General features: G+C 47.1%; 1 protein-coding gene across 8 annotated transcripts in view; it reads left to right on the top strand.

The window, feature by feature from the left end:
* Positions 1 to 23,962, top strand: part of GASK1A (golgi associated kinase 1A) — a 91,687-nt gene that overhangs the window by 30,570 nt on the left and 37,155 nt on the right. Inside the window, exon 1 of one of the 8 annotated variants that reach the window (XM_045903940.3) lies at positions 7,005 to 7,473. The exons of the other annotated variants lie outside the window; for them this stretch is intronic. Coding sequence (XP_045759896.1) covers positions 7,471 to 7,473 — 3 coding nt within the window. The 5' untranslated portion in view covers positions 7,005 to 7,470. Of the gene's footprint in view, positions 1 to 7,004; positions 7,474 to 23,962 lie in introns of those variants that run through there. 8 annotated transcript variants of the gene reach the window in all.

Genomic DNA, 23,962 nt, shown 5'->3' with positions numbered 1-23,962 from the left:
CATAGGAATGTAGATATCTTTTTCAATCAGTGTTTTTGTTTTCTTTGGGAAGAACTTTCATTCAAAAGTCAACCAAATATTTCAAACAGGTCCTCTGGAAAGCTAGTTAATGTCTATTGCAGCAATGAACTTACTCTTACACTTCCATTTCTTGACCAAACCTCTTGAAATAGTGTGTCAGCCCTGGCCCTCAGGAGGTCAACAACATTTGTAGAAATAGACACAATTTTTTCAGGATGGCTGGCAGAGTCATTGATACCAGATGACACCACTGCATGTTGAGATGAGGAGCATGTTCTTCACGAAAGCAGCAAAACCAGATGTGTTGCCAAGCATCACAGATGCTCTGTCTGAACCCACAGTACCAAGATTTTTATTCTGCCTGAGTTTGGCAAAGAAATTCTTCACCATGTTAAAGACATTGACTGCAGATTCTAAAAGAAGTTCACAAAACACCAATTCTCTCTTGATTACAAGAGCTTGCAGAGAGGAGTTGGCTTTGGTTACACAAATAGGGGTATCTATTTGTATCATTATATGCAAAAGTGAAATATTAAATAAATGTCAGGAAAAAATAGCATTTATGAAACAAAAGTAAATAATACAGAATAATACATAATTTTTTTAAAGATTTTTTTTTTTTATTTATTTGACAGAGAAAGGCACAGCGAGAGAGGGAACACAAGCAGGGGGAGTGGGAGAGGGAGAAGCAGGCTTCCCGTGGAGCAGGGAGCCCGATGTGGGGCTCGATCCCAGGACCCTGGGATCATGACCTGAGCCGAAGGCAGACGCTTAACTGACTGAGCCACCGAGGTGCCCCAGAATAATACATAATTTTTAAAGAACACCAATTTCCATTTTTTTATGTTGAAGTGATAACACATTTATAATAACTTGTTATATTATTATGGGATTTGGGGAGTATAATATAGCACTTTTTTTTTTTTTTTTTTGGCCTGGCAACCCTTTTGTCCTGGACTGGCTCTCTAAAAGCTTAACCATCCTACCTGTATCACTCAACTTTTATCGCAATAATGCTCTGTAACAAACCTCTCCAAAACTCAGTGGCTTCCAACCATAAACATTTGTTCTCATGCCTGTGGGTTGACTGGGCTTGGCTCCGGGCAGTGAGTTGAGCCTTAGGTCTGTCCCACGTGTCTTGTTTTGGGGCTCAGACTGGAGGGTAGTGGCTACCCAGGGCTTGTTCTTTATATGGTGAATCACCAGAATGAAAGCCATGTGGCACTGCATAGTATATACAGTGCCTCTGTTTGCTTACATTCTAGTGGTCAAAGTGTGTCCATGGCCAAGCCCAACAATAGTGGAGCAAAAATACGTGCTCTGCTCATAGTAGAAGGAAGGGGAAAGAACATTTGCTGAACAATAACCTAAAGGACCCCACCCCATTTAAGAGCTTTCTGTGGGCCCCACCCACTGACTTCCACTTATTTCTCAGTGGCTGTCCCTTTTTGCAAGGGAAGATGTGAAACATATAATTTTTTTGGCTGAGTACACTGCTGCCCCCTAAAAGATAGGGGTTCCGTGAATGAAAAGAGAGAAGGGAAATTGGATGCTAGCATTCTCTGCTGCAAAGGAAGTTTCTCTCTCATTCATTCATGTATTAAACAAATGTTTTTCAAAGTTTACCATGAGACAGGTAATGTTTAGATAATGTAACCTATATGAACATGTTACATGGTTGCAGGAGCCCAGGAAGTGGGGCTGGACAGGGATGAGGGTCATCCTTATTTATCAGATGAGGAACCTTGAAGCCAGTAGGAGGGAAGTTGCTTTCCTGAGTACCTATGCTTTGTGAGCAGTAGATTCAGCATTGAACCCCGGTCTTCTGTCTTATTCTTTCATTTAGAAGCATTACTCAGTAGCTACTTGGTCCTAGGCAAATGGAGGCAGAAGGCCCCAGAATGGTCCCTTCCTCTAGGGAGCTCAAGGTCCATGAAAGAGACTAACAAGATCATATTTGCAATAGAGTAACTTCAGGAATCATGCAGTATTGGGTCTTCAGGATAGAGAAGATGTAGGGGTGAGGGTGAAGGGGTCTGAGGTGGAGGTATGTTAGGTTGAGAAAAGGCTTTGAGAGGAGGAAACTACTTAGAAGGTTTAGAAATGATAGAGGAATTAGGAGTCAAACATTGAAGGACCTTGAAAGCCATGCTGAGGAATTTGCATTTAATCCTGACAGTTATGGGGAATAGGCCAGTGGCAAGTCCACATTTCAGCCATCATGTGCAGGATAGATTGGAGGGAGTAAAAGTAGAGCCTGGGACACTAGTTCAGGGGTCCCTCCAAGAGTATTGTGAATGAGACAAAAGTTTGGGCCAAAGAAGTGGTAGTGAGAATGGATAGAAGGAGAGAGATTCCAGATTCCATCTGGGCATGAGAACCAAGGAAGAGGAATTGCTTAGCTTAGCAGTTCCCAGCCCTGACTGTGCTTTAGAATTAAGTATGGTGCTTAAAAAAAATACAGATTCTCAAGCCTTGGAAATTTTGATTTAGTAAGTCTGGGATAGAGCCAGACAAGGAACCATAGTAAAGAGTGAACCAGTTGGGCAGCTGCCTGGGTTACAAATTTATAAGGAAACCTAAAACATCATTAGGGCAAATTGGAAATCTGACCCCTTAGTACTGGAGAAGGGAAAGATAGACTCACTCCTGATGAAGTAGGAAGGGCCCTCCAGTAGAAATAGTAAAATATTCCCCACTAGCGCCAACCTGTCTCAGCTGAATGTTTACTACTTGCAAAATCCACTGTGTAATCCGAGGCCCTACCAGCACCCTGGGAGCAGCCAACTGCCAAGCAACTTAAATTCTGAAAGAAAGTAATACAGGAGTGCTATTTTCTAGAGAGGAGGAGTTTATTGGTTATCTAAATTTAAAAACTCTTTTAACATAGCATCCAACAAGTGTCTAGCTCAGAAAAAAAAATCACAAGATAAAACTGAAGGGGGATGAAGTATGTAGTCTTAAATACAGCAGTCAGGGAAAGCTTCACTGAGGGGGTGACACTTGAGTAAAGACCTGAAGGAGATGAAGGAGCAAATACAGGGCATTTCAGTCAGAGGGAATAGTAAGTGCAAAGACCCTGAGGTGATATAGTGCCTGGAGTATGCAAGAAACAATAAGGAGGAGAGTGTCTCCTGGAACATAGGCAGTAAGAGAGTGCAGGTGGTGATGATAGACAAGCAGAGTGTGGAAGGACTTGTGAGGCTCCTGTAAGATTTGGGCTTTTTTACTCTGAGGGGGGTGTGAAGCCTCTGGGAGGTTCTGAGCAAAGGAGTGACAAATCTGATTTGTGGTTATTCTCAAGCAACTCTTCTCAAAAGTAATTTTATTCATGTGATTAAGATGGATTAAGTTATGCTATTGGGACAATTTTTGAATCTTGATGGTTAAACACACAAATTTATTTCTCATTCACTCTCATATCCAATGAGGTCTTGTGGAGGCTGTGCTCATCATAGTCCCCAGAGACCCAGGCTGATGGAGACTCCATCTTGACATAAGCTTTTCAGTCAATGAATAAGAGAAGGAGCATGACCAATCATGCACTGGCTTTTATAGCTTCCACCCAAAAGTGATGGCACTTCTACTTAACATCTCATCGGCCAAAGCTGGTAACATACGCACCAAACTTCAAAGGGCAGGGAGACATACATCCTACTCATTGTCTGAAAGACGGGGTGCTAGATGTTTGTGAATAGCTCTAGCAGCTACCATAACCCAGCTTCTTAGAAACACAGCCTTACAAAATCTCCCTTTCATTAGAGAGCTCTGCATGACAAAGAGTTCTATTGGTACATACACATGGGTACAGTGTGTGTGTGTGTGTGTGTGGAAAGAAACATTTCAATTCCTATTTCTGCCCTATTAATCTCACCCCTTCAAAATTTGTTGTTGTTGTTATTGCACACTTTATAATAGGTAGAAAATAAGGTAGTACACTTAAGTAACTTGTAAATATGTCATGCATATATTGGAGAATATACTCAAAAACTTATTGCTGCTGAATAATTCAAAAAGTTTGGAGCCTGCTAGGATAGATTATGAGTCCTTTGAGGCTAGAGACAGGATGTGCTCATTTTTGTTCCATGTAGCTTTTTATTGAAGTTTAAAATACATACAGAAAGGTGCACATATCCTAAGTATTACAGCTTGATTTATTTTCATCTGTAATTGGTACTCAAATTAGTAGCAAGATTGACAAACAAAACACGAGCAGCACCACAAAAGCCCTCTTTGAATCTTCTTCCCAGTCATGACTTTCCCCTGGGTAACCACTCACCTGACTCCTAACAGAAGAAATCAGCATTGCCTGTTTGTGCACTGCATATAAATGAAAGCATATGTAGGCCTATTTTTGTGGCTGGCTTCTCTCCCTCCACAGAATGTTTGTGTGTGGCTATAGTTCATGGATTGCCATTGCTGTAAAACACTATATTGTGTGGATACACCACAATCTACTTATTGTTTCTCCTATTGATGAATATTTGGGTTGTTTCTTGTTTGTGACCATTGCAAATAATTTGCTGCTAATGACCTTTCTTGTACCTACATGGCTTTTGATGCACATATGTAGGCATTTCTGTTGGGTCAAGGTCTAGGATCTGCTGGGTCACAGGGCACATGTATATTTAGTTTTAGTAGATAGCCAGACAGTTTTTTAAGGCAGTGCTACCTCTTGTTCTTGACATTAACACCAATCACAGAGTGTGCGGCAAAAAATGCATGGAGAGTAAGGAAGCAGGGGGACAGAGGACAAAAAGGTGCATGTCAAAGATTGTTGGCATGCAGACCTGTTGAGTCATGGAGCCACAGCCGTGGTCATGGCCCTATGCAGGAGGATGTTATCAGGGAAGTCAATGATTACCTCGAAGATAATGTGGACCAGTGGTCTGAAATGTAGCACTGCAGAGCTGGAAGAAGGGGGAGTTGCCTTCTCTAGGCAGGACTCTGCGAAGGGCAGGTGGAGTCATTTCAGATCCAGGTGTGTCCTCAGTTCGGCAGTTCCAGAACTCAGTTTTATCTGCCTACCCAGCTGTGGCCATTCCTGGAATACTGACTGTTCGCATTCAGTCTGGGTTACAAAAGTGGCAGTTGTTCGCTTACAGATGGAGTTCCTACACTCACCATCTCAGCATCTCCTTAGCTGAGCAGAGTCTCAGGTGAACAAAATGATGCAGAGCTTGGGAGTCTGGCTTCAGAATGCAGGATTTTGACTCTCTGTTCTTAGGTTGACAATTCACCTGGCTGGGCCAGGTCCTGGAGCAGCTTCTCCCAAGTGTGTCCCATGAGTCCTCAGAAAAAGAGGTTAGCATCCGGTAAATGTGGAAAAAACTGGGCACTTTCCAACTTTCTCAGGAAATCTCAATGCACATTAGCATTGATGTTTCTGACTAGTCCTACTGCTAAAAAAAGAGAGAGAGGGAGAGAGTCTGTTTACCTGTGTTCAGTATTCTCAAATTTGGCCAACAGAATCCCTGCCTCTTAAATTGTTTTTATACATAACAGATAAATTCTGCAGAATACCACAAAACCCTTTGAAAACATTAATTAAAAAAAAATGTCTGCTCCACTCTCCAGTGTTGTGTTTTTCAAACTATACTTATTCGTGGATATTATTGAAATAAATTTAATGATTTGAGACCACCATTACAAATAATTAAAATGGAATAGAATAGAAAATACCAGAGTGTATCACATGTAATAATATTTTATAAAACTTGGTTTTAGGGACATTTAGACATATATGTTTGTGTAAAGGGTCACGGCATAGAGTGTACATCTTATGTGGGTCACAGTCAGAAAAGGAGACTCGAAAGACCACACTGTTTCCTCAGATGTCTGAGTGAGACAGTTTGCAGGATCCACTCCCCCACCCCACCCTGCCCCGTCCTTACTATCTGGCTTTAGGAAAGTCACTTCAATTCCCTATTCCTCAGTTTCCTAATTTGTAAAATGGTGATAATAAATGTTCTCGCTTAGGATTGTTTGTAATGATGAAACGAAATAACCTATGGAAAGCATCCAGAACATAATAAGGACTGAAGAAATACTTTCTCTTCCATCTGTCTCCCCATCCCCATCCACAGTTTAAGGAGACCTCCGAATATTTGTTCTCCTTTAGAAATACTGTCATCAGTGACAGCCTCAAAGCATTCTGTAGCTGGTGACCCCTGGGAAGATGGTTTCTGGCCATCTAGTGATGACTCTTGTTAATTTCAACCTCAGAGGGTAATTTTTCAGCCTGGTTCCCAGATTCTCTCAGGGCACCCTACTGCTGACTCTGTCCTCACCCCTACCTTCATGTCTATAGGCTCTTAAGAATCCTGAGGTCCAAACACTGGACTACTTAGGGACATAGGTCTCAAAGACATACAGGCACTGGATGAACGTGACTCAGCTGTTAAATGTCACTCAGCTATTAACAGAGGGGCTAGCCCCCAATTCCAGGACTATGGACTCCAAGCCCAGCCTTCTCTCCAGCAAGGAGCATGCAGATCCTTAGGTCCTGCCTCGACTGTGTCATAGCCTATTATAGGTGACCCAGGGGACACAAACACTCTATGCATCCATAGCAGAGGGGTCGGTATCAGCCACTTACTCCAGCGCCTTAAACACTGGTTAATTCTCAAGGGGGGAAAAATGTCCATTGTGATTGACCTTAAGTGGTAAAAGGATTTTCCTACCGTATTTCCTTCCAAACCGCCCCTGGAGACTGAGCCCAAATAAGGTTACGAGATGCCAGTGAAAGACTTCTCTTTCTGTGGCTTTGCTTGGGAGAGCAACAGTTTTGGCGAACCTCAGCAGGCGGGTCAGGCCCCTCCTTCTCCCTCTCCGTCCCTCCTCCCGCCCATGACTGCCCAGGGCTCACGGAACACCCTCACACCTTGGAGGCGGGATCGGGGCGATCTGCCCAGACCTTGCTCCGCGGTTGCCGCCCAGCCTCAGATCATCACCCGGCGGGCTGGCCCCATTCCTTCCTAGCACCTGGGCCCCTGCTCCAGGCGGCTGTGGCCGCCTGAGCCCGGGGCAGGGCTTTTATTGTGAAAGGAGCTCCCCCCTCCTTCGCTTTCGGGGAAGTGGGGAGGTTGGGCTGGGACGCGCAGCCGGGACTTCGCAAACTCTGCCAACATCCCTGGCTGGTCGCGGAGGCTCGCGGCTGCGGGAAGGCTCCTGCAGAACCGCGGATCCTCAGACGCGCAGATCCCCCGTGGGCTGGAGATCCCAGACCTCCTCTAACAACCCCACCTGCAGAGCATCCCTGAGCGCATCGCACACGCAGGAATTGTGGGGCCACTTGGCCGCTGGGAACCTGTGGACCTTCGGTCCGGGAAACCCGAGTCCAGGAAAGACTTGGAGATTCACGGAGCAAGGGGCGGCCCCCGGGGCGGTGGGATGAGCTGGAGAGCCGGCTGAGATCGCCGAGGAGCGGGTCCAGCCACCACAGGGGACATGGTAGGAATCTCGAGGGGGAACGCTCGGGTGGGCGGATAGGGCGGGCACCCAGGCAGGTGGCCGCGGACAGTGCGCGCAGCTTTGGGTGCGCGGAGCCTGCACGGCCTCCGGGAGCCGGAATTGTTCTGGAAGGTTGCTTGGGGGCTGCAGCGGCTTTTATTTCTGCACCTAGGACGAAGTGTGGGGCGCCGGCGAGGGGTGGGCAATCAGCTTTGCCGCTTCCCTTGGTGGGGATGACCAAGGGCGCTTTCATTACGGACCCGTACACCCTGGCTGAACCTTAATCCACGTAGAAATAAATCGGGTCTGGTAAAGGTCCAGTGCCTGGCTCCATCTGCTGGACCGTCGGGCAGGTGTGGGCGCGCTGGTTGGTCTGGGATGTTATTCAGGAAATTGGAGAACTTGTGGACCGTTGCCTTTCCTTTGATAAAACTCAAAGACAACAACACGCAGGAAAGATAGACCCTTTGAGCATGAACCAGGCTACATGTGTAGCCGCAGGAAAGGGGCTTCTCTCAGGACTGGTTGCTGATGAGCTCTGCTTTCAGGTAGAAGCTACCTGCAGCCCCCACCCACTGTTCCTACAGTTCACTGCACTACCCTGGGTGGGTGGAGTGGGAAAAGGGTGTCAGACACCAGAATGAGTCTGAACTCGGAAGAAACCCACAGGGCTCTTCCATCTGCTTCTGTGACCCCCTCCCTCTCCCCACTCTTAAGCTCACAGAGGCCAGACTGGGGCTCACTGGAGATACTTCTCTGGGATCTTAGCTGTGGGCCTCGAGTCTAGAAGGGTGCCTAGAGTTTCTCCTATAGGATGGAGGGTCTGCGAGAACAGTTCCTTGGGTGCAAAGGTGTTAGTTCTGGCCTTGTGGGGACCAGAGGCCATGAGCTGGTCAGTAAGAGCTGGGGGCTCAGGGAAGGGTACCAAGAGGCTATGTGTGTCTCACCTTCCCCTAATACCCTCTCTCCAGTCCTCATAGGGGTCTTTCTCAATGCTGCTAAAGAGAAAGAAATAATGGAATCTTAGGGTTGAAAAAGGGGGGGTGATCAGAGGTACAGGATGTGAAACTGAAAAGTATGCAGATTTTTTTTACTACAAAATTCCATGTTCAGGAGCAAGACTATTGCCAGAAGAGGGTAGGGGCCAAAGCCATCAACCCAAAGGGTTGTTAATGGTATGCAGGAGTCTCTTGATTTTATTTTTTATTTTTTTAATTTTTATTTTTTTTATTATGTTCAGTTAGCCAGCACAGAGTACATCATAAGTTTTTGTTGTAGTGTTCAATGATTCTTTAGTTGAGTATCTCACCCAGTGCTCATCCCAACACATGCCCTCCTCAATACCCATCATCCGGTTATCCCATCCCCCCACCCCCTCCCTTCTGTAACCCTCAGTTTGTTGCCCAGAGTCCAGAGTCTCTCATGGTTCATCTCCCTCTCTGATTTCTCCCCCTTCAGTTTTCCCACCCTTCCCCTATGGTCTTTTGTGCTATTCCTTATGTTCCACATATGAGTGAAACCATGTGATAATTTCCTTTCTCTGCTTGACTTATTTCACTTAGCATAATCCCCTCCAGTTCCATCCATGCTGATGCAAATGGTGGGTATTTATCCTTTCTGATGGCTGAGTAATATTCCATTGTATATATGGACCACATCTTCTTTATCCATTCATCTGTTGAAGGACATTTCGGCTCCTTCCACAATTTGGCTCTTGTGGACATTGCTGCTATGAACATTGGGGTGCATGTGCCCCCTCTTTTCACTCTTGATTTTAAAAGTGTCTCTGACAGCGTCTCAGGCCTCCTGCGATGGAGATGGAGAGCACAGGGGGAGAAAGTACCTGCCTTCTGCTCTAGCAGCCTAAGGGTGTGTGGATGTGTTTGCTTTGCTGCCAGTGTGGGCTTCCTGTCCTCATGAGCTGCAGGCTCCTGGCTCCTCATCCTTAGTTCTGGGGTGTTAGGAAGAGGACTTGAGTCAGAATTTCACTTGTGTCAGGGTCCACTTGCCAGAGAGACAGGCATAGCCTGATAAGCAACCTCTCGCAGCCAAATGGCCCTGGAGATCTGAAGGCTTCCTTTGCTTCTCCCTTTGAATGAAGGGTCCTTGGTCCAGAGGCCTGGGGGCCCAAGGTACAACTGGGCACTGACTGGAACCAGTATAAGAGGAGGTGGGGGGCTGGGAATCCTTGGCGGGGGGGCTTCAGTTTCTTCCTCTGTAAAATGAGAGATTGAACTAGATGGCCTTTGAAGTTCCATTTAACATCAAAAATGGATGATACATGAATAATTCTGAGGTTGGAGCCCAATCAGGTCTTGACTTCTTAGCCTTCTTAGCATGGACACCATTCTGATGGTGTGAGGAAGAAGTGGTTCTCAGCCCTAGTGGATCTCACTGCTCCCCAGACCAGATCCAGACCAGACCCAAACCAAGGGATTTGCTTTTCAGGCTGTGCAGGTGACCCCAGTGTGCAGCCAGGACTGAGAACCACAGGGTTAGAAGGTGGAGAGAACAGGAACTGCACTTCCCCAGAAACCCCTGAATCTGTCGAGCTGCCGTCTCCTGAGATAGTCCTAAAATTGAAGGTGTCCGTGAACTTCATCTGCAAATGATACATCTTATGTGCCCCTCTGGCAGGATCAGTTTGCAGAGCAACCTCTCTTAATTCATTAAAACTGAGATGTGAACTTCCCCAACTTGTTTGAATATGGTGTTTATCTAGGAATGCCTTAACACTGTCGTATTACTGATCTGAGGCACATAAAATGAGAAACCCGGGGTTAGAAATATAAAGCTAAAAAGTCTGGAATCCTAGATGTCTTTTTGCAAAAGTGAACACTGAGCTGCAGGACCTGTGAGGGTATTTTTGATCATCCTGCGGGGGTGGGGGGGCATGTGGGTCTCTGACAGGGCTTGGTGTGTGTATTTCTGAAGCTAAGATTGGGACACTTGCCACCTTTCCTTATAATCATGGCAGGAGACCTGGTGTGTGCCAAGACTCAGAACTCAGATGAAGAACCTGGGTGGCTCAGTCGGTTAAGTGTCTGCCTGTGGTTTGGATCATGATCTGAGGGTCCTGGGATTGAGCCCCATGTGGGTCTCCTTGCTCAGCTGGGAGCCATCTTCTCCCTCTCCTTCTGTCCGTCCCTCCTGCTCATTCTCTCTCTCTCTCCCCCAAATAAATAAATAAAAATCTTTTTAAAAAAGAATATTGATAGAAGAAGTTAAGACTATTATTGCCAACTTTAAAAAGTTTTCTTCCTGATCCTATATTTGGCCATACTGCCAACTTCTATAGGTAACCATGGGTATCATTTTGGCATATTTCCTACTCTCTTTGAGTATTATTTTAAAGAGTTGGGATTATGCTGAACATACAGTTTTATAGTCTGATTTGTTTTACTTCACTTTTTGTCAAAGCATGTTCCATGTCTGCATCTCCAAAAAATATTCATAGTCATACTTTTAATGCTCAGTACCATGATTTTGATAATCATTTCTCTGCTTGTGGACTTTAGGTGGTTCCCACTTGGGAGCTGTTTTCAGTGGCATGTGGCCGGCTTCTGATTATCCATGGAAATGGGGATCTGAGTGCCTGGCTAAGTGGAAATCAGACAAGCTCACCAGAACAAATTTCTTCAGCCTCTTTATAAAAGATTTTACTGCAATTACCTTCGAAGGCCCAGAGTGTGAATGTGGGCGGGGTTTCCTCTTGTCTGTCTTCACTCTTTGCTGGGGGCATGTCACCAGACAGGCCGCCATGCAGGGAAGGGGATCGCAGGAGGACCCACTAATGGGTCAGTTATTCTCAAAAGAACCAAGAGCTGAATTCCCTGATGGTTAAGACAGAGAGGAATCTTCAGGAAAAGGAGCTGAAATCAGAGAAGGGATGTGACCTTCTCAAGGTTACTCAGAGCTGGGTTAGAGCCCAGGTTTCCTAAATCTTCCCCCTGCCGCATACAGGTCGCATCACAGATACCATAGCCTCCTTATATACTTGAGGCATTTGGTACAGCTTGGAGTGGCGAAGGAAGGGCACGGGGTTTGAAATCAGAAGAAGGTTTGTGTGAGACTAGGCTACCACATGGCTCTGGGTAGGCACTCCAGTGCTCTGAGCTTTGGAACCCTCTGTAACATGGGGTTATAATAATGGACTATTATAAGGAGCAAATGCAATCATGGAGGTGAAAATACTTGGTGCCCCAAAGGTGCTGTAAGAATGGGGGCTTTACAGAAGACCCACCAAATAGGTTTTCTTTTTGTCAGAACTTAAAACGAATCATAAGGAATTCACTGATGCATTTTCATTCACTACCAGTCAAGGGGTTGTGGGGGAGCGGGGGGCTTCTGGGACTCTCCTCTAAGTATGGGTCATATGCAGACAGATTCTATTCTAAAACAGTTGTCTTGCTCCTTTACATCTTTCTTCTCACCAGTTGGGAAATGCCCTGAAGGAGATGTTTGCCCAGTTTGTGTGCTCTGGCCCTCCTTGCTGAACACTGGATGAGAATGCAGCCCCCACTCAGTCACAGGCCCCTGAGGTCTAATGCTGGGGTGCTCCAGCCAATCACCTTGCCCAAGTTTCTTAGGCTCAGCTGAAGAAAAGAGGTCCAACTGGTTTTGAAATCAGAACTGGGAACCATGACATCCAGCCCTTGGAACCCATGGGGAATTTGATACCCTTTCTCTTGTGGGCACCCCCTTGACCTGCTGCATGCATGAGCCAGGCTTTGCACAGGGCTGGCCAGGGAGCAGAGGGTTTTAAATAATCTGCTGGCCCCAACCAGCCCAAGCAGAGGTTGGTTCAAAAAGCAGTGGGTAGGGAGTGAGGGTGGAGAATAGGCCTCACAAAGAAATGAGTTTCTTAGCTGTTTCAGGGGCTAGTAAAAGAAATGTGCTTCAGATGGGCCCTGACAGCCCCCTCAGAATAGACCCGGGAGACGCAGCCCTCCCTCCCCACCCAGGGTACCTTGAGGCCCAGTTTCTTGTTTAGGCATTTGGGTATACAGTCCTTTGTCTGCCTTCCTCTTCTCTCTTCATGGCAATTTAGAAACAGAGTGTATGCATCAGGTTTCCTTGAGGCCCAGATGCTGTGAGCAACCTGGGCTATCTTTGCTTGGATCCCTTTTTGATGTGACTGTGGAAGTGTTTCCATCTGGGGAGTTTGGGATGCCATCCCTGTATTGTCTGGATGTGTCTAGTCAGGTTTGCATCTGAAGGACCATGTGGCCCAAGAGTGAGGATGGAACAGTGGTTTGTGGGGTAATCTCCAGGCCGCCCTTCTCTGTGTGGACCTCCAACACACACATACAGATACAGACACATATTCTTTGAAGTGGCCTGCGATCTGGCTGTATTCCCAAGGGCTCAGCTTGGTGGCCCTGGAGCTGCTCACTGAGTGGAAGCCAGAGGTGCTTTATGACAGCACCTGGTGAATTCAGTGGTGGTGGGGGATGCTTAATGACAGGGAGTGTCAGAGGATGGCCTCACTTTTGTCAGTTGAAGAACAGAGAAGCCACTACATGTCTATTAAATAGCTAAAAAACAAAATACTCTGGCATTATCAAGTGCTGGCCAGAATGCAGAATAACTGGATGCTCGTACATTAAAAGTAGAAATGTACAGTGATAGACCCACACTGGAAAAGAGCTTGTCAGTTTCCTGTGAAGTTAAACATACACTTCCCGTAGAACCCAGCGATCCTATTCCTATGTCGTTACCCAAGAGGAGTGAAAACATATGTCTACGCAAAACCTGGATCCAAATGTTTATAGTAGCCTTCTACATGATCACCCCAAACTGGAAACAAACCAGATGTCCCCAACTGTAGACTGGACTAACAAGGTGGGATCCGGCCATACGGTGCAACAAAGACAGCAATCTATTGATACACTCAACAACATGGAGGAGTCTCAAAGGCATTTTGCTGAGTGGAAGAAATCCATCTCAAAAGGTTACCTGCTGTGCGATTCCATCTATATGACATTCTGGGCAAGGTGAAGCTACAGGCATCAAAGAACAGGTGATGGTTACCAGGGGCTGGTGGTTCTATGTGTGTGTGTGAAAATCATTAGAACTGTCCACAAAAATTTTAGTTGTACTGTATGTGAGTTAAAATAATACAACAAGAAGAAGGAGGAAAGGCAGTCTTGCAGAAGGAACAGCATGTGCAAAGCCCTGGAGGCAAAAGTGCGCTGTCAAAAGGTGACTGGGAGGGGAGTTGGGGGAGCCTCCTGGAAATGGGGCTGGAAGCAGAGTCTGGTTCTGGGGCATGGGTGGTCTCCCCACCCAGCTGTGGATTTGAGTTACTATCCTCAGGGCAATGGGGGCAATGGAAGGGCTTTTGAGCATGGGGAGGTGGGATGTGTTTGCATTTTAGAGAGCAGTTTCGGAGGGAGGGGTGGAGGCTGCATGGAGTGGAGGAGAGCATCTGCGAAATGATGGTGATGGGGAAATGGGCCCAGAGACTGGCCTGGCCGGAGGGAGCAGATAGGAGGGGTGTATTTGGGCAAGAGAACCTCTAGTCCTTGGTAACCTCAGATAGGGAGCCTGGGCAGGTCAAGAGTGACTTGTTTCTTGTTCAGGCATGTGGGTATACAGACCTCTGTCTGCCTTCCTCTTCTCTCTTCATTTTTATTTATCTTATGGTGTCCTTTAGTCACACTTAGAAGTAATCGTGATATAGCAATAACTTATTTAAAAATGAAACTAATCATTTTAATTCTATAAAATAGATTATTAGGTTATATTCTTAAGAGCCACAGTTATATTCTTAAGAGTCAAGTGTTTGACATTTCTCCCTTAATCTTCTACATTGGTTTTGCCCTTGTTATCATAAAAAATAGGTTAGGGATCATCGCAATAATAAATGAGTACAGTGTTGGTTATGTTGGCCTAGCCACCTTGCCCGTGGTCCCTGGTGCTCCCTGCCAGCCAACCTGTGGCTCCTCCGTCTTCACCCCCGAGTTCCCTGCCTGCCAGGGGCTTCAGTTTGGGTTTCTGCTAAGTGGCTGTGTCACAGGCTGTTCACTTGTGGGCAGTTTTTGTTTGGCTTTCAAGGATGTTTGCTTGCAATGAGCAAACAGCCTCTTCCAGAAGCACCTGGAGAACTCAAATCCATTCATCTTGGCTCACGCAGCAGGCTCGTGGTTCCATGTATAGGAACCAGGTCTGGGAGGGATGTTTTCAGAAACGTTATCAGCCTGGTGGAAGACATCAGAGGGGAGAGGGAGGGAGAGAAAAAGAGAAGAGTCAGAGCCAGAGATGTATGGATGCGAGATAAGGGGACTGAGGCTCATGGACAAAAAGGACTGGCCCCGTGGAGGCCCCACCCCCGCACGGGCACCAGCGAAGGAGCAGGCGGGGGCCCCTCCCAGCACTGGGATCATGGCGCTCCGCTCCGGGGACACGGGGCTCTGGGGCTGTAGCGGGCCCAGTGTCCTGGGCTGGTGTCAGCATGTGTTGACCTCTGGCAGAGCAGTGATGGTCTCCCCCGCCACTGCCTCTCTGTGCTGCACATGCCCTGCGTCAGCCCTGGGCTCCTGGCGCCGGGGGGCGGGGGGGGGGGGGTAGCAGCGGGAGAGCAAACCTGGCTTCTCCAGTGACTGGCCTTGCTTGTGTCCAGACTGGCTTTGCACCGTGCTATGAGGTCACTTCCAATGCACCAGGCACTGGCGAATTGTCCAGACGTTCTGTCTCTTCTTTTCCACAATTCCTGGAAGGGGATTATCCATGTGAATCTACTCCTGCATATACATAAACAAGCAGCATGTACCCCCTTCCCTAATTTCTACAATCCATCTAAGTACTTAGGTGGGCGGTGTCATCTGTGGCCATCTTCCCATCAGGACTGTAAACTGAGGGCAGAGGCCATGCCTCTCTTCTTTGTTCTGGCAATGTTAAATCGACTGCTTTATAGTACTTACAAATGCTTGGTGCCATGCTTGAGCTGGGAATGGAAGACCCAAATATAGTCAAACCTGTAATATCAGAGGGTCATGATTTCGAAAAGTATGGGATCCACAACCCCCTTCACTTTTTTCCCCCAAAGAGATGCATGAGCTGCAGCCCCAAGGATAATGTGATAACCCATGACCACCCAGATGGAAGGAGCAGGAGCAAAGGCTCAGGCTGTGCCCAGGCTGGGATGGGGCTCCGGGCCGTGCTGCGTGGGATGCCCGAACCCACTGGAGGTGGAGGCTGCAGGCAGCATGAGGCCTAGAGGCTGGGCTGGCTCGTGAATGGGTCATTTGGATGTCCATCCCTGTGCTCTGAGGAAGGTGGGCAGGACACACAGGCTTCTTTCTCTAGGACAGAGTGGCTCTGTTGTCTGTCCACACAGAGGCTCAGTGTGTACATCCTGGCGGAACTGGACCCCAGCTCAGGGCCTGGCTGGTGGTAGGGGTGGCCTCCTGGACAGCCCGAGCACTCCCTCCCGGCCTCCCCCTACAGCCAGCCACTGTCTGCAGGCCCCAGGCCCAGGCAGCCACCGAGTTCTGTCTCCCCCTCCTCCCCCACAACTACCCTCACTTCTGGCACTCTAGAGATCCTGTTGCAACTACAAAGATGCTATTGTAGTCCTTTTTTTTCAGAACATTCTCTCTTGAACTCTAGTTAGAATCCCTTCATTTCCCATTGTGGGGGGGGGGGCGGCGGGGACATGTGGCTGGCTGACTGGGCAATGCCACTCTGTTTAGTCACCCCACGGAGAGTCAGGAAAGGCTCCTGTCTCCTTGTTCACCTGCACTCATCTCCCCCGCAGTAGCACTCATTCCCAGAGTGAATGGGTTTAAAACAGTAATTGTCACAATAGCTTACTTGGTACGGTTTTAAAGCATGAAGCATGAGAAAGGGCGACTGGTAATCAGAACTAAATTCAAACCCTGCTTATTACCTTGGGCAAGTCACTGAACATTTAACCCCTCAGACTCAGTTTCTTTTCTTTTTTTTTTTTAAAGATTTTATTTATTTATTTGAGAGAGAGAGAATGAGAGAGAGCACATGAGAGGGGGGAGGGTCAGAGGGAGAAGCAGACTCCCTGCCGAGCAGGGAGCCTGATGCGGGACTCGATCCAGGGACTCCAGGATCATGACCTGAGCTGAAGGCAGTCGCTTAACCAACTGAGCCACCCAGGTGCCCGCTCAGCCTCAGTTTCTTCATGAAAATAACACTGTTCCCTCGTGAGGTTGCGTGTTGGATACTATAATGAGCATAAAACAGCTCATACAGTGGTCATCAGCATATACGAAGTGTGCAATTAATGGGAGCTGTCCCCAGACAACAGACAGGGCTGCAGATGCAGCAAGGCCTGAGCCTCTAAGATTGTTAGTAGGATCCTTCAGTGCATCAAGGGGAACAGGAGTTGGGGGTAGCCTTTGACCCTAGCTCCTATGCATAAGGGGTTTTAGAATTGGGGAATATATGTTACAAAGGGACTTCTGTTCTATCAGCCATGTGGATCTATCCCTACACTGGTGAACCAGAGAAAAATAGAATCAAATGGTGGAGGTAAAAGGGAACCTAGTCCAGGGGTGCTTGGCCTGGAGTCCATATGTAAAATTCAGGGGAGCCCTCAGCTTGGTTGAAGAAAAGTTACATCTTTATTTTCCCTCATCTCTCACTGGAATGCAGTGTTTCTTTAATAATGAATGTAGGCACTAACCATAGTAGTGTTAGCAGGACATGTGACTTTGTCATCAGCAGGAATCATAGATATTCCATTTCTTTTTTTTTTTTAAGATTTATTTATTTTAGAGAGAGAGAGAGTAGGGGTGGATGGGGAGGGACAGAGGGAGAAGGAGAGAGGGTCTTAAGCAGACTCCATGCTGAGCAAGGAACCTGACACGGGGCTCAATTTCATGACCCTGAGATCACAATCTGAGCCAAAACCAAGACGTTTAACTGACTACGCCACCCAGGCACCCCAGGAATCACAGGTATTTTATGTCATGACAGTGGAAGCACAGACTTTGAAATATAGTCTTTACTCCTTACTACTTTGAAAGTGTATTTGTTATTAGAGGTGCTGTTAGATCTTATTATTTAATGTGTTAATAAAGAAACATGTATTATTATACCATAAATTTATTTTTTAGGATATTTTAATAACTGTATTTCAGTATGCAATATATTCAATACAATATAATGTATTCAATATAATTAGTTGTCTTTGGAACAGTGTATTTTTTATTTTATACATTTAAAAAAAGCATCCTGGTGGAGCACCTGGGTGGCTCAGTCGGTTAAGTGTCTGCCTTCGGCTCAGGTCATGATCCCAGGGTCCTGGGATCGAGCTTCGCATCGGGCTCCCTGCTCCGTAGGAAGCCTGCTTCTCCCTCTCCCATTCCCCCTGCTTGTGTTCCTTCTCTCTCTGTGTCTCTCTCTGTCAACTAAATAAATAAAATCTTAAAAAAACAAAAAAAAAGCATCCTGAGAAGAGTCCATGGCTTCACTAGGTGGCTAGAATAGTCTTTGGTACTAAAAAGATTCAGAACCCCTCCTTCTGTGTAGGTCTTCATCTGTGTGATCTGATCTTGAGAGTATGCTAAAAGCCCCCTTTGTCTAAAGGGTCTTTCCTCAGCCTCTACTCCAGGATCATTTAAAAATAGTTTTCAACAAACTTCTAGTGTGTGCCAGGCACTGGGCTGGGTGTCAGAATATAATTTCCCCTTAATGCTAATAACAACATGTATTTGCACTGGGCTTTGTGGCTTTCTTGTCTATTATCTCATTGAGTCCTTAATCCTTCAACTGTTAAGGCTGGTGTTATTAAACCCGTCTTAGAGATCAGTAATAGAGTAATTGAGAGATTACTGATGCTGAGTAATGCCAGGTCACATAGTTATAAATATGAAGGACTTCAAGGCGGGCCCTCCAACCACAAATGTGATGCTCTTTCCAATCAGCCTGAAAATTTGCACAACTTAGATGTAGCCCTTCCATTTTGATATCTAGTCTTTGGAAATTTTCTGTTAAAAGTAAATATCCTTGGGGGCACCTGGGTGGCTCCATTGGTTAAGTGTCCAACTCTTAATTTCGGCTCAGGTCATGATCTCAGGTGACATGGAGCTCCACATCGGGCTCTGCCCTCAGTGCGGGGTCTACTTGTCCCTCTCCCTCTGCTCCTCTCCCCACCCAAATAAATAAATACAATCTTTTTTTTTTTAAGTAAATATCCTTGGAAATTAGTTCGTTGTGTAGAGTGTTGTCCTGAGGATCTGGGTCCCAGGTGTATCCTGTTCAGATATAGGAGAGGGAAAGGCAAAGAGCTGGAGCAGGGAGCCCTGGAAGTGGGCTGGCTGTGGATCTGGGAAGCCCTGGGGAGAGGACAGCCTTGGGGAGTGGTGCATGGGGGCAGGAGAGATAGGTGGTGGGGTGTTTTGGAGCAGGGTGCGGGGGGGATAGGGGAGGCCAGTGCTGAAGGGAGAAGCCCTGTCAGGGAGGGAGAGCTCTTAAGCCCAACCTGACTCTCTTTGTGTGTTTTGTTTGAGGAGCCTCAAAAACATGGGGCTGAGCCCCAGATATCTAAAGCAGCATTTCCATGAGGAAATAAGGAATCCCTGTTTCGGGAAGCCTCTGACAGGTCTGCCTGGAACTGGACCAAGAGCACAGTGTGATGGACAAGCAGAGCATTTTCTTTGTATCGTGAAAACAGAGACCTGCTCCCGTTCTTGGACTGAGAGGGTCCTTGTGGCAATATTGGGCACTTCCCACTGTCTCTTGTCTTTGCCTATGGCTTTCTGCCTTGTTTGTGAACCCCTGGAAGACAGCAGCTTCCCCGCAGTGCCCAGTGTAGATGCAGAGGACATGCTCAACTGCTCAACAGATATTTTAATTGGTTGGTAGCCTCCCATATCTTATATTTAAATCTTTCCAGAGCGGTCCAGTATAACTTTCCAAGATGATGAAAATACTCTATTTTGTGCTGTCCATCATGGCAGCCACTGCTCACAGGAGGTTCCTGAGTACTTGAAATGTGGCTAGTGGACCAGGAATGGAAATTTCAAATTGCAATTAATTTAAATGTAAATAGTCACATGTGGATAGTGGCACTTATATTGGATGGTACAGCTCTGGGTCAAAAAGTATAAACTGAAGTGTTGATGGAAACTGGGCTCCTGGCATAGTGAGTGGAGCAAGCTGGGTATAGTGAAAAAACAAATCAATCTATGTTTTGTTTTCTTGAGGCTTAGTGAGCCTTGGTCAAAGAAATGTTTATTTTCTATGAAAAACAATAATGCTAGTGAGATCCCAAAGGCAAATGTCTTTCCTCCTCGGCGTTGGGAGACAATAGGGAGTGGTAGGGCCTGTGATGAACTGCAGAGAGCATGTTGTTGAGAGAGAGCCGTACTCCAGCTATGTGAGAACGTGGGCCCAAGCTGTGGCTAGAACTTCCTTTTTTTAAGGGAAGCCAGAAATCTGGATTTTTTATGTGAAATATCCTGGTTTTTAAACATTGGCTTGAATTTATTAAAAATACTTCAGGCCAAGCAAGACACGCCAGATTTGGCCCATGATCCCAGGTTACAAACTCTCCCCTAGGCCTTATAGGAAAGAAGTCCATACAACCTGCTATAACTGGCGTAGATTTAAGGCAAGAGGAGGAATCTTCCTTTAATGTCTTAATTGTCTCAGTTTCCCCTGTTGTCATGGGTTTGGTCAGAAGAGGGGAGAAGGGTCTGGAAGACAGACTTCTTCCTCTCCCCCTCTTCTCTGGGGTTGTGTCCTGTCCTCTGAGCAGCCAGTACTCTGGAAGGCCGGAATGGAATGGCCCAGAGGGAAACTCGCTATATTTTTTAAGCAGCAATCCCTACTCCTTTCCCACCCCAGCCCCACTCCTGGGCCTGAGAGCAAAATATATGGCTGTTAATACAAGGGCAGCCGGAGAAAATTTCCAACAAATGACAGGGTTTCTAAAATTCCATCTGGCCTGCGGTGTTCGCACACTGGTGCTCTTGCAAGCTGGAACAAAATGGTAATTCAGTTATGGATATAGAGAGGGCTCCTGGGGCCAGCAGGACTGCAAAAGCCCCAACGTATAATCAATGTAGAGACGGCAGCAGCACAATCAGCAAGCAGGGAGGGAGAGATAAAGGACGTATGTTTAACTTCCTCCCATCTCAGGAACGGGAAGAGGGTTCACATGCCCTCCTATAGGGCGTGCATTCTCAGTGCAGATTCCAGGAGTCCTACTGTGGAGGTAATCCCATGGGTGTTGCTAGAAGAATAGTAAGAACACTGATGCTCATTGAACATAACTATATGTCAGGCTCTGTTTCGAATGCTTTACCTACAACAGCTCATATAACTCTTACAGTACTTAGTGGAGTGTTTTCATTTTTATGAATGACAAGTCGCATTCTTTTCCCACCAGAATGTCACCATCCACAAGGGTAGTGACTTTTGTCTATTTAGTTCACCATTCTTCTGTCTGGAGGAGTGAGTGCTTGGCTCAGGAATATCTGCTAAATGAACCAGTGAATACTCCACCTTATGAAGGAGGTATTATTCTTATTGCCATTGTACAGATGAGGAAGTTGAGGCCCAAGTTCACACAGCAAAGACACAGTGGAGCTGGACTCAACATCCAGGCAGCCTGACTCTGAGCCCATGTGTTACTCATGGGCTAGTGATGGTAAGCAAGCCTGGCAAGTTGCTGCCTCCCTCTGGGCCCAGAGATGGAGCTTGTCAAACAGCTTGGGGACTAGAGAAAGGTTATGGTGAGCAGATTTGTCCCGGGGACTGGTCCTGTGGTCAGGGACTGCGTGGGGCTCTCAGGGCCTGTTTGGATGTGGGGTGCTCAGTCCCTTAGTTAGCCTATGCCTGTGGGCTGTGGCCATCCATACTGAGCTTGAGGACTTGTGGCCTCCCTGGAGAAGGTGCACAAACCCGAGAGATGGTTTGTCTTGCTGATGACAGAGAGGTCACTCTGTCCCTGGAGCAGACACCCGGCGGCTGCATGTGTGGAATCCTGTGTAGAACTGCACATTCCACGCTCCCTTCGTTTGCTGAGCAGTGAGTTGGAGCTGAGGTTGGAACTTGGGCTAGAATCCTGTCCCCTGTGGGGCCGGGCTGAGGGGCCCTGTGATGGGCAACTCCCTGAGCTGGGCTTCCTTGCCTGGGGAAGGAGGCACAGAAGTTTTCCCTCCTGTGAGGGAAGGAAACTCCCTCCACCCTCTAGACCCATGCCTTGGGTGACACCTGCAACTCCCCTTGGGAGAATGACAGGAAGGTTGTTTTGTGTGTGAGCTTCAGAGATGGGAGAATCTTCAGATTGAAAAACGACATGTTCTTTTCCCAAAATACACCTCCCTCGGGCTTTTTGTCCATGGGCCGCTCCGACCCTCACTGTGCAGACTCGTCCCTCTCCAGCCGAACCTCATGTGACACTGCCCAGGGAAAAACTCCTCCTAGACGACATCTATTGAGCATCTACTAGGAGACTGGAATCCTTGTAAGCATTTGACATTTGGATCATTTAATTGGCCTAACTGCCTTATAAGGCTGTGTCTTAGGTTGGCTTTTCCCAAAAGCAGACCTTGAGCCTAGGATTCCAGTGTGAGTAATTTTCTTGGAAGATGTCACTATAAGACAGCAGCGGGAGGGGTGGAATAGCAAGTGAGACCAGGAAGGCAGCTGATGCAGGCAGGGTGCATGAAGGAGCAGCTTTCCACTGCGGGCTGGAGCTCATTCCTGCTGGGGCCTTCAGGGGGACTATGTAGAACATGCCTCAGAGTTGGCCTACCTGAGGGGTAAAGCAGATGGAACCTGTACCCACCAGTTCCTGTCTGTCTGAGGTCCAGGGCTGATGCTGTGGGTATTAACTTCCCAGCAGACATACTCCAGCATCAAAGCAAGCCTCAAGGCCAAGAGCCAAAGCCGCTTGTGGGAGGAGATATGGGCGGGGCACAAATAGCACCCTACTATAGGTAGGTGTGTCTATTTCCCCCAATTTACAGGTGAGGAAATTGAGGCACATTCCATATTAGTGGGTCACTACCAGATTATTTTTTTAGAGAAGGGAAAGTAAGAGAAGGAAAGAGAAGGGAGAGAGAAAACATGAGTCATTTCATCTCTTAAGAGTATCATTTCATGAAACTTTAATTTCAGTTACACACATGCACTGAGTCACAATGTCAAATGCATTCCTGTGTATACTGGTAAAAAGAAAGATTGAAGGCTGGTGGTTAAATGACGTAGCTGGGGCAGTCAGGATTTGGTTAGAAGGAAAGAAGGTAAGTAACTTGCCTAGCAAGTAGATGGTATTGCTGGGATTTGAACCCAGGTAGTCTGAGTCCAGAGCCTCTGTGCTGAACTGCTGTGCTGTTTTTGACCACTTCTGAAGTTCTTTAAGTGGTTCTGGTCATCTCCTGGTTATTCATCTGTATGGGAGGATGCTGGTTGTGAGCAAAATTCTGTAGAAGGAATACCTGAAAGAACTCAAAATTTAAGGGTTCTCTGCCCAAGAGTTGGTTGGATGAAGGACCAGCTGTGAACTAGCCTGGAGACCTCAACCTCAGACCAAGAGGAGGCTGAAGGAGAAGAGGTGGGAGTGGGGTGGGGAGCAGCAGGGACAGCAGGGCAGGCATGCTCAGATTCAGTCCTCCTGAAAGAGGTAATGGCTGCCGGTACCTGGCATCTGGGGGTTGGCCCTGTAGACAGCTCCTCAGCCCAGTTTGTCCTTTGTTGTAGTTCACTCTTCATAGGATGACAATAATGGCAGCTACCATCTTTTTTTTTTAAAGATTTTATTATCTACTTATTTGAGAGAGAGTGTGAGAGAGCACAAGCCAGGGGAAGAGGCAGAGGGAGAGGGAGAAGCAGGCTCCCCGCTGAGCAGGGAGCCCGATGCAGGGCTCCATCCCGGGACCCTGGGATCATGACCTGAGCCAAAGGCAGACGCTTAACTGACTGAGCCACCCAGGCCCCCGGCAGCTACCATACCTTTGGAAGAGTTGCTATGTCCCTGCAACTTCTTCATGAGTTTTATGCGCATTAACTCATTAAACACTCGCATCAATCCTGGGAGGTAGGCGCCATTGTTTCTACCATCTAAAAACAAGTGAAGAGCAAGGACACCTGCCCTGGATGTCTCCCCTGGCTGGGCCTGAGGGCTGGTGTGATGGGCATGGCACTACAGGGTGGCTTCCTCTCTACTGGTTTGCTATCCCCTCCCCGTGACCTTTGTGCTAACCTGGGGTTTGCTGGTGTGAGTTTACCTGATACAGCAATCTGGCCATGACTGGCACTGATTTGGTCTCTGTGGCCATTGATGATGCCCAGATTTGTGGGGGAGAGGACTCTTCCATCAGTGTCAGCTTTCTTAGGATTCACAGTCAGGGAAAAACCTCTGGTTTCTTATCAGGTCCTGACTTCCACAACTATGTCATTTAACCCACTGGCTTTCAAACGTTCTTTTACTGATGTGCTTACCAATACATTTTGTATTGTGACTCAGTATGTGTGTGTGCATATAACTCAAATAAAGTTT

This window comes from Mirounga angustirostris, unplaced genomic scaffold (genome assembly GCF_029215605.1).
Source record: "Mirounga angustirostris isolate CCGP_5_RB_7025 unplaced genomic scaffold, mMirAng1.0.hap1 SCAF_1, whole genome shotgun sequence".
NCBI lineage: Eukaryota > Metazoa > Chordata > Mammalia > Carnivora > Phocidae > Mirounga > Mirounga angustirostris.
This window is presented reverse-complemented; position numbering and strand designations above follow the sequence as displayed.